The sequence below is a fragment of the Phyllostomus hastatus genome, unplaced genomic scaffold, assembly GCF_019186645.2.
Source record: "Phyllostomus hastatus isolate PE091 unplaced genomic scaffold, TTU_PhHast_1.1 phas_contig_159, whole genome shotgun sequence".
Taxonomy (NCBI): Eukaryota; Metazoa; Chordata; class Mammalia; order Chiroptera; family Phyllostomidae; genus Phyllostomus; species Phyllostomus hastatus.
This window is the reverse complement of record NW_025333640.1, coordinates 259158-270537: the sequence shown is the minus strand read 5'-3', so window position 1 is coordinate 270537 and position 11380 is coordinate 259158. Positions and strand designations below refer to the sequence as shown.

The 11380-nt window shown below is 37.8% G+C and overlaps 2 protein-coding genes across 2 annotated transcripts; both read left to right on the top strand.

Moving 5' to 3' along the window:
* Positions 1-757: 757 nt before the first annotated feature.
* LOC123814138 (olfactory receptor 18-like) lies at positions 758-1723 on the top strand. The gene is given in 1 exon segment (XM_045831756.1): positions 758-1723. A coding segment is annotated over 1 exon segment (888 nt). The 5' UTR covers positions 758-835.
* A 7921-nt stretch (positions 1724-9644) lies between these two features.
* Positions 9645-10625, top strand: LOC123813896 (olfactory receptor 7E24-like). Its single transcript, XM_045831350.1, has one exon. The coding sequence runs from the start codon at positions 9789-9791 to the stop codon at positions 10623-10625; it is 837 nt and encodes a 278-aa protein (XP_045687306.1). The 5' UTR covers positions 9645-9788.
* The last annotated feature ends 755 nt before the right edge of the window (positions 10626-11380 follow it).

Below are 11380 nucleotides of genomic sequence, written 5' to 3'. Positions count from 1 at the left end.
AAAAGTTACTAACTATTGTTTAATGATTGAGAGCTGCATGGTACACTGATGCCATGTCTGGGGGTCAGTGATGCTGTATGATTTTGTGTGTTTAACCAAAACACAGTTACCAAAATTTGAAGTTTACCAGGCCAAGTGAGGAGTTATATTTGAAAAGGTTTTTTAAAAGAAAACCCATATATTTTAGTGAGCACATATTTCCATAGAGGAGAGAAGCCAGAAATCCAAAAGAGTGATAGGAACTGATGAAGATAATTAGCACATGAAAAATGCCTTCTGATTATAAACACTTGACTTTAATTTAAAAAGCAGGTAATATAGTTCTAGTAATTATACATTTATCAGTGTTCTAAATTTAGGGACCTTTTTGTATTGTATTTGAAAAAAATAATGGCACTGTTAAGTGTTGTTTAATTAGAATCATTTTTTTTTTCTTAAAGGGAGAAGGATATTTTTCATTCAATGTGTTTCTCTGAAAGAGTAGGCTGCATTTTATGGTGTTCATGGATTTGCTATTTCTAAATGTCCTTGTTCCTCTAACATTTTCAAGCAAGTGTCTTTAAAGTAAGTGTGTATAGAAAAAGTGAATAACCATGAAAACCAATGAAGAAACAATTCTAAGAAATTTGGATTTGAGACACTGAGAAATATTACTGTGGGCACTGGGGTGTATGAACCTAGTGTGAATACTTGTAATTGTTTGACTCCAAAATACAGCCACAGCACTGGATCTCCATTTACTTGTTTCCCCTTTTCCAACCTTCTTTTCTTATTCAAAAGCTGTCCAGGCTACACAGAACCACAAAATCTCACACGTGCCTCAAAATTCTTCCTCATGAGTCTCTCAGATGATCCGGAACTGCAGTCTTTGCTCTTTGGGCTCTTCCTGTTCATGTACCTGGTCACTGTGCTTGGGAACCTGCTCATCATCCTGGCCGTCAGCTCTGACTCCCACCTGCACACACCCATGTACTTCTTCCTCTCCAACTTGTCCTTGGCTGACATCGGTTTCACCTCTACCACCGTCCCAAAGATGATTGTGGACCTCCAGACTCACAGCAGAGTCATTGCCTATGGAGACTGCCTAACACAGATGTCATTTTTTATGCTTTTTGGATGTTTGGATAGTCTTCTCCTGACCGTGATGGCCTATGACCAGTTTGTGGCCATCTGTCACCCTCTGCACTACTTGGTTATTATGAATCAACGCCTCTGTGGTTTGCTGGTTTTGGTGTCATTTTTCATGAGCCTTTAGGTTTCCCAGATGCACAATTCAGTTGTGTTACAACTTGCCTGCCTTAAGGATGTGAAAATTTCTCATTTCTTCTGTGACCCGTCTCAACTCCTCAACCTTGCCTGTTCTGACACCTTCACCAATAACATAGTCATGTATTTTGTTGGAGCAATCCCTGGTTTTCTCCCTATCTCAGGGATCTTTTTCTCTTATTATGAAATTGTTTCCTCCATTCTGAGAGTCCCATCATCAGGTAGGAAGTATAAAGCCTTCTCCACCTGTGGCTCTCACCTGTCAGTTGTTTGCCTGTTTTATGGAACAGGCCTCGGGGTGTACCTCAGTTCCACTGTCTCACTTTCTCCAAGGAAGTGTGCAGGGGCCTCAGTGGTGTACACTGTGGTTACCCCCATGCTGAACCCTTTCATCTATAGTCTAAGGAATAGGGACATCAAAAGGGCCATGCAGAAGCTCCTAAGCAAAACAACCTGATCTCAGTACCTGCACCATCCATTTGAAGTGGAGGTTGGAAAATGCAGCAGAAATAAATGTCAAGACTTAAAAATCCTCTCTCTCTCATCACATCATTTTTGTAGCTCTCATGTCTTATTCTGGGATCATTCGTATATCATAATCACTGCCAGATTGAATATTTTAAAGAAATTTTTACTTATTGATTTTAGAGAGAGAGAGAAAGATTAACAGAGAAACATCAATTTGTGTTCCTTTTATTTATGCATTCATTGGTCAATTTTTGAAAAATTTTTTGAGAGAGAGTGCATAGTATATCAATTTGTTGTTCTGCTTATTTATACATTCATTGGTTGATTCTTGTATGTGCCCTGACCAGGGATTGAATCCACAACCTTGGCATATAAAGACAAAGCTCAGACCAACTGAGCACCTGGCCAGCCTTGCCTGCCTGAATCTATGGCATTGATGGAGACTTCTGTAGTTTAACAATGGTGACCCAATCATACCAGAATGATGATCAATTTTTTAAAAGAATTATTTATGTATTTATTTATTTTTTGATAGGAGAAGGGAGAGAGAAAGAGAGGGAGAGAAACATCAATGTGTGGTTGCCTCTCATACGCCCCCTACTGGGAACCTGGTTGGCAACCCAGGCATGTGCCCTGACTGGGAATCGAACTGGTGACCCTTTGGTTCACAGGCCGGTGCTCAATCCACTGAGACACACCAACAAGGGCAGAACAATTTTTCTATAGGCAAAATTTAAAGTTCTGACAGCTCTGTGTATTTTCCATACAAATTCATCATCTATCAACTCTGTTTATGCAGGTATGTGTGAGATCCCTGTCTCTGGTTCTCAACCTTGGCTTTTACTGAAAACATCTGAGAAGCTTAAAAATGCTGATCACTGGACCTCATCACCTGTTATTCTGATTTAACTGGACTGGGGTATGGTCTAAGCATGAGGATCTTAAAACTATCCTGTTGGTTATAGTGTGCAGTGAAGTTTGCAATCTACTGATCTAAGTCGGATCTTTTTTTCCACAATGGCCTTTGCGTCTTGGATCCTAACTGCTCACAGAAAATCACATAAAGAAATACACAAAGAAAGAACACAAAGAAATACAAAGAAAATAGATTCTGGAGTGAGTTGATTCTTTTCTAGTTAGCAGAAATCAGAACTTCTGGGGACATTTGTTAAATTTGGCTGTGAAATGGCTGCAAATTGGCTGGATGTTGAAGGAGGAGCTGTCCTGGTATAACAGAAACCAAGGGGTCTACTTGAGACTATGTGACCAGAAATAGTAGAGCAAGGTCTGCAGAAGTGTCCAATGGAGACGAAGGTCTACCCATTTGCCAAGTTGTCTCCAATGAATTTTTCTTGAGTTTTTGTTGTGTGATGAATTCAGGACTGTGCTGGAAAGCCAACCCAAGAAACATCTAAAGAAGTGAAAATAAAAAGTTATCCTTAAAGACAAATAATAACTGATAAAATGGAAATAGTGTCACATTCTTGGTATAAAAGACCTAATTCTTCATAGATTTCATGATTAATAAAATGGTTTACAGATATCAAAATCACACATAAAGTGGTTAAATTGGAAAAAAAAAGCCTGAGTTTTATGTTAAGATCTTGTAACTTGGAAGTAAGAAGCAAGGAGTACAAGTGGCCTTCCTCCTCAGGAGAGGAAGGACCAAGATCCTCCAAGGATATTCGCTTTTTTTCTTTTCCACTGCCATTAATATCAGCAAACTCCCAGAGATTAGGACAACATGGACCAATTGGCTAATTAAGAGATTTGTGTATTAAGATTTATACCATTGTAAATAATTGGCTGGTGTCTTCAGTCTTTAGTTTTGCTAGTCTTAACTATAGTGGCTCCATATCTGTGTCTCCTTTCTTTGTGGGCATATGCATCAGAAAGTCCCAGCTGGAGTTTGTTTTCCTGTCAGTCCTGAGGAGGGACCCCAATCCTTTATTGAACACAAAACAGAAGGGCAGACTATCCGTCTGTACTCCTTGGTCATGTTCCAGCAGAGATGCAGTCTAGCCCAGTAAGTGCTATGGAAGATGGTGATTAGAGAAGGAAGGGTTGGGAGCATTAGTCCTCCCCAACCAGACAAATGTGACAGTTGGAATTGGTGGATGAGAGGGCACTAATATACAAATTTCAGGTCAGAACTCTATGGAGTTTGTGTTCTTGGCTCTGCTTGGGATATGAGAACTCTCATTTAGAGTTCTGCTTCCTCCCTCATTGGTTCTGGCTCTGGTTGGAGTCTTCCTCACCACAGCAGAAAATGGGTCTCCCTAAACTCTCCCCTAAGCACTCCAGAGTGATCATGATGGTGATGATGAGCAGGATGACATGAACTATAACATCATGTATTTGTATTGAGGGCTTCCTAAGTGCCAGGCTCTGGAGTAGATGTTTTATGTATTTTATTTGGTCTCATCTGCATAAGTTCTCCCAAATTATAAATGCATATTATTATTATTTTAAATAAAAATGAAGGAGTATAGTATTTTATGTAACTTGTATCAGGTCATGAGTTAAAGAGTTGAAGCCAGGTTAGAATCTGGGCAGTCTAACTCCAGACTCGGGGCATCCGGCCAGACTTCTCTGCCAATGCAAACAGTCATTTCATTTCCCTGTCAATCCTGACCAAGAACCCCTTGCTCACTATGCTCTTCCCTCTGGAGTTTTCTGGTAGACCACAGTGGAAAGCCATAGGTAGCATTTGCTGCATCAACTATAGAAAGGATGGTTGAGACCACAGGCAAAGGTCATAAAAAGAATTGGCACATGATGATCTAGGGCAGATATCTCTCTTGTGCTCACTCTTGTATTTCACTTCAACTGTCTACGTCTTCCTCTGTTCTTATAATCAACCCACTCAATTAAAAAGGATACAAGGACAGAGTCTTGGGGTTCATTCCTTCTCAGGATACTGAAAACAGTTTAAAAAATGTACCTCAGATGTACCTGTGGTTAAGATCTCAGTGCCTCTGCTTAAAACTTTCAGAAAGTCTGGGCACAATTAAGTTTAGTGCTTCAGAGACTGACAATTTAATTCCAAATCCTGTCTGTCTAACTTATTATTAGTGTGTTATGGGGAAAGGTCTTAGTACCTCTGAAACTTGGGATTGTCATCTGAGTTGAGTCCTAGTTGACACAACTTCATTGAATAAAGATTAAACAAAGAATGGATGCCCTCCATGTAATAAATACATGATGGATGCATAAGGTAAGGGCAAAATAAATTTTAGATATTTTATTATTAATAGTGATAGAGCTAATTCTCATGTCATTTGACTTAAGTATCTGGTGACTTGAAGTTATGGTTTCCTTACTTCCCTGACAGGACATTTTACTTTTGTTTATACAAGTGCATCCTCCATATATGGAGGGAAATGACTAAGTCTCATTTGTTTTTGATCCCTCACTCCAAGCCTATACTTTGTTGGCACAGAGGAGGCATCAAAACCAAAAAATCTTTGTTAAATATTAAATAAACTTTTCCATTGTTTGATATAGAAACAAAGTGGGAAATATGGATTCCAGACATTTGACCATTCATGCCAGTGTTTTCATCCTTTTCAGGAATGTCCCATAGGACTAGAGACAAAATAAAATAGTGTTTGTGTCTGTGTCATAAACTTTTAGTGAGATCTATTATTTTCCATTTAATATTATAAATAATGTTCAATGATTTTTAAAAAAGAGGCAGAAAAGAAGGGAGCAGTTAATCTTATTGTATGAGCTGAGCACATTTTAGGATTTTGTGTCATTCCATGCTCTAGGGACAGGAAACCTGTTGACATTTCTACCATAAAGATGGCATTACATTTTTGGAATTGTATTTTGTTACTAAACACACTATTTCAATAATGATTGAAATTCTTTGTTAAAAAATGGCCAAATATTTCTTAAGTTCCAACCTTCCCTTAGGTGCAACAGATGTTTTAGAGATGGATGTTTAACTCTTCATTTCAAGAAGGACCACAAGCACAGAGAGATTCAGAGACTTACACACACTCCACAGGAGTGGGTGAAAAATCCAGCACTTAAAATTTGAACTCCTTATTCTAGTACCAGGGCTGTCACTTCCATTTTAGCTAATGAGTAGTTCTTTCAAACCTACTTGGGTCCCAGATGAGAAATGGAGATAAAAAATTTAATTCATCCTCTTTTGGTTCAGTGAGTTGACCTGTGAATTCTGACAATGAGCCAGTGGTTTGCAGGTGCCATAATGTCACCAACATTGTGGAAAATAGAGTTTTCTATAAATAGTCATGCATTTTACAGTCCAGGCTTGAAATCCAAGAAGGAAAATAAATTCCTATTGAATGTGAAAATTTCATGTGCAGCTATCATGGAGTGATTATTACAAAGCAGACTTCAAGGATATTTTCAAATGCATACCTTTATAATAAGAGAATGTAGATGATAGAAAAGGATTTCTGTATTGGGACAACACATATTGTCAAGTACATGTGAGTAAAACTAAACAGTTATTAGAAGTTGAACTGCTAATCACCACTAACTTATCAATACAAATTCTCACTTCTGTGATGTGAAAAGAGGTGCAAGAATTTTTATAAGATTGTGGAAAGAAGCAACTGATATAAATAGTAATATAATATAAATATAAAATATATAATGTAAAACAAATATTTAATACATAAATAGAATATATTAAATTATAAATGTATTAAATCTATATTTTACATTTGCCAGATTTATATTAAAATACATAAATATAAATTTATAAACTAAATAAAATCTTCCCTCACATAATAGTGTGTATCAGTAAAATGTTTAAAGTTGATGTACATACTTCACAAAGAGACTGAAATTCAATGTTGAGTAAACAAGTACATTTCAGAGGCAATCTGTATAGTATACTGTTTAGGTAAGCTTTTAAGAAAACTGCTTTTGGATACATAAGTCAACATTGACAAGAAAACATGCCCACAAAATGGATGGCGCTGGTTGTCTATGGTGGATGAGTTATATAGAGAAATGGGATTGAATTAAGATAGCAAGAAAAATCAAATTTTATCAGTAATGTTTCAAATCTTTATACAATATGAGATCTGAAGCAAATATTGTTAAATGTTTATATTTTTAATGTGGGTGGTGGGTATTAATGACAGTTGCACATTAGGACAACCAAGAATCTCACATGTACAGATGCTGAATAAATTAGTTCTAGGCTGAGGCCACAATGTCTGTATATTTTTATTTTTTATTTTATTTTTAAAATATTTTATTTTTTTATTTTTAGAGAGAGGAGAAAGGAGGGAGAAAGAGAAGAAGAGATACATCAATGTGTGGTTGCCTCTCCTGTGCACCCTACTGGGGACTTGGCCTGCAACCCAGGCATGTGCCCTGACTGGGAACTGAACTGGTGACCCTTAGGTCTGCAGGCTGGCACTCAATCCCCTGAGCCACACCAGCCAGGTCCTGTATATCATTAAATAACCATAGGCATATATTCAATCAACTAGAAATAAGGACCACTGGTTTAAGTAATTTAAATGATTTTTAAAAACTTTCTTATGATAATCCCGTAAGGTAAGTTTAATTATTATCTCAGATGCATTTGCATTCCTCTGTTTTTCATTTTTTCTACAATTAAATCATAGTGCGCCCCCCCCCCAAAAAAAAAGACTTTCAGGTAGCTGAGTAAGAGAATTGCATTCCCTGTATCAGGAAGGATTGACATGAAAATCTGTTATCTAAACATAAGAAGTCTGGGTCTTAAAACTGGTAGTGGAACCTCCCCAGTGCTAAAGTGTGAAGTGCTCAACTGTAAATAGGAGGGATTATGGTCATAAAAACAAAACCAACAGGTATACGAAAAGGTTTTCAACATCACTAACCATCGGGGAAATGCAAGTCACAATCACAGTAGGATAACATCTCACACCTATTAGAATGGCTGTTATAACAAAAGAAATAACACATGTGTGAAAAGGAATATAAGTATTGAATTGTTTAGGTCTACATTCCAATAATTTCAATCATGGGTAAGTAAAACAAACAAAGAAACAAACAAACAACCGAACGACTGTTGGTGAGGATGGAGAAAATGGAACCCAGTACACTGTTGGTGTGAATGAATATTGGTACAGCCATTATAGAAACAATATGGACATTCCTCAAAAAATTAAAAAGTGGTACTAATTAAAATGGAACTACCAAAAGACTTTTAAAGGACAACTCAGACATTTGAGTAATCACTTATTTCTATGAAGAGAAGAGAGAGAAGACCCAAGAATAATAAAACTCATGAAGATAACTATCACATAAAAATATTTTCTGATTATGAACATTGAACTTCATTTAGAATCCAGATTACATAATCATGTTTATACAGTGTTTAACATTATCTAAAGAGACTACCTAATTAGCACTGTATTTGAATAAAATAAGGCATTTTAGCTACTTCCTAATTTGTTTATATTAGAATTATTTTTTTCCTTAAAGGGGAAAGAGTATTTCTTTTTTTGTTTTATTTTTAATATTTTTTATTTTAATTGTTGTTGCAGTACAATTTTCTATCTTTTACTCCCATCCCAACCCACTGACCTAGCCCTCCCCTCCTCCCTCCCATTTCCACCCACCCCTAGTTTTTATCCATGTGCCCTTTATACTTCTTCCTGTAAACCCTTCCCCTTTTCCCCTGAAATTCCCTCTCCTCTCCCCTCTGAACATTGTCAGACTGTTCTCTATTTCAGTGTCTTTGGTTATATTTTGCTTGTTTCTTTGTTTTGTTATTTAGATTCCTGTTAAAGGTGAGATCATATGGTATTTGTCTTTCACCACCTCTCTTATTTTGCTTAGCATAATGCTTTCCAGTTCCATCCATGCTGTTGCAAAGGGTAGGAGCTCCTTCTTTCTTTCTGCTGCATAGAATTCCATTGTGTAACTGTACCATAGTTTTTTGATACATTAATTTACTGATGGGCATCTAGCTTGCTTCCAAAACTTGGCTATTGTAAATTGTGCTGCTATGAACATTGGGGTGCATAGGTTCTTCTGGATTGGTGGTTCCACTGTTCTTAGGACATCTGTGTCAGGCAGTCCCCATAGTCCCAGCAGTGGAATTGCTGTGTCAAAAGGCAGATCCATTTTTAGTTTTTTTGAGAAAATTCCATACTGTTTTCCATAGTGGTTGTACCAGTCTGCAATCCCACCAACAGTGCACTAGGGTCCCCTTTTCTCCACAACCTCTGCAACACTTCTTGTTTGTTGCTTTGCTTATGATGGCCATTCTGACTGGTGTGAAGTGGTATTTCATTGTGGTTTTAATTTGCATCTCTCTGATAGCTAGCGATATTGAACATCTTTTCATGTGTTTCTGGATCCTCTGTATGTCCTCCTTGGAGAAGTGTCTGTTCAAGTCCTTTGCCCATTTTTAATTGGGTTGCTTGTCTTCTTAGAGTGGAGCAGTGTAAGTTCTTTATATATTTTGGAGATTAAACCCTTGTCTGAGGTATCATTGGCAAATATGTTTTCCCATACAGTTGGTTCTCTTTTTATTTTAATACTGTTTTCTTTAACTGTGCAGAAGATTTTTATTTTGATGAGATCCCATTTGTTTATTCTTTCCTTTATGTCTCTTGCTCTGGGGGACGTATCAGTAAAAAAGTTTCTGCGTGAGGAAAGCGTATTTCTTATGAAATACGCTGTGTTTTCCTGTAATTATGAATTTGTTATCTCTAATGTTCCTGCTCCTCTGATCCTCTTCAGTCAAATTTCTGGAAAGTAAAGTGCGTATAGAAAGAGGTAAATAACATGAAAACCAATAAAGAAACAGCTCTAATCAGATAGGATTTGTCATACTGAGAAATATTGCTAAAGGTACTGGGGTGTATGACCTCACAAGAGACCCGCCTGAATACAAAATATGGATGCAGTGCTGTGTGCTCATTTACTTCTTTTCTTTATTTTTCATTCCTCTTTTCTTTTTCAAAAGGTGTCCACAAAATCTCACACGTGTCTCAGAATTCTACCTCAGGAGTCTCTCAGATGATCCGGAACTGCAGTCTTTGCTCTTTGGGCTCTTCCTGTTCATGTACCTGGTCACTGTGCTTGGGAACCTGCTCATCATCCTGGCCGTCAGCTCTGACTCCCACCTGCACACGCCCATGTACTTCTTCCTCTCCAACTTATCCTTGGCTGACATCGGTTTCACCTCTACCACCGTCTCAAAGATGATTGTGGACATCCAGACTCACAGCAGAGTCATTGCCTATGGGGACTGCCTGACACAGATGTCTTTTTTGATCCTTTTTGGATGTATGGATGGTATGCTTCTGACTGTGATGGCCTATGATCAGTTTGTGGCCATCTGTCACCCTCTGTACTACCCACTCACCATGAATCCATGTCTCTGCTGCTTGTTAGTTTTGGTGTCATTTCTAATCAGCCTTTTGGACTCTCAGCTGCACAATTTGATTGTGTTACAACTGACTTGCTTCAAGGATGTAAAGATTTCTAATTTCTTCTGTAATCTTTCTCAACTCCTTCATCTCGCCTGTTCTGACACCTTCACCAATAACATAGTCATGTATTTTGTTGGCACCATCTCTGGTGGTGTTCTACTCTCAGGGATCTTTTTCTCTTACTATAAAATTGTTTTCTCCATTCTGAGAGTCCCATTGATAGATGGGAAGTATAAAGCCTTCTCCACCTGTGGTTCTCACCTGTCTGTTGTTTGCTTATTTTATGGAACAGCTTTTGGGGTTTACCTTGGATCAACATTGTTGCCTTCTCCCAGAAAGGATGTGGCAGCCTCGGTCATGTACACTGTGGTCACCCCCCTGCTAAACCCATTCATCTACAGCCTGAGGAACAGGGACATTAAGAGTGCCCTGTGGAGGCTCCATGGCAGAACAGTCTCATCTTAGTATCTGTGTGCACTTTTTGGAGTGTGGTTGGAAAAACTAGCCAAAACAAATACGTAGACCAGTGAATACTGTTTCCTTGGTCACATTCCTTTCTAGTCTCATGGTTTTCATTCCTCTCCATGCTTCATATATGAACTTTACTTTTTTAAATTTATCTTTAATTTAATTGTCAGAGTATGGGATACTTTGTACATCATAATAAATGAATGAGAGGGTCTCCTCATTGACTCTGGTATCCAGGTGAAGTGCACAATTCTTGCATACTTAAACTTTACATCTTTCCCCATGGTTTTAGGGTATTTTACATACAATTTTTTTGTATCTACCACATCTGTTTATTCAGCTAATTTCTGAGGATGTAGTTCACTGGGTATCTATCTCTATCTATCTATCTATCTATCTATCTATCTATCTATCTATCTATCTATCTGTTTTTGTTCCATTCTTCTTTAATATTTTTTGAGTTTTGTATTTTTGTTGTTTAAGCACAGTTGTCTCTATTTTCCTGCCACCACTTCCCCCACCCCAGCCATTTCCACCTCCCACCCTTGATCCTAACCCCCTTTGGTTTTGTCCATATGTTCTTTATAGATGTTCCTGAAAACCTTTCCCCCCCATTACTCCCCCCACCTCCCCTTTGGTTACTGTCAATTTGTTCTTAATTTCAATGGCTCTGGTTATATTATGCTTGCTTCTTTGTTTTGTTGATTAGGTTCCACTTATAGGTGAGATCATATGGTATTTGTCTTTCACTG

Excerpts from the sequence above, each read along its gene's own strand:
- LOC123813896 (XM_045831350.1), top strand. The coding sequence starts at position 9,789 with ATGTACCTGGTCACTGTGCTTGGGAACCTGCTCATCATCCTGGCCGTC.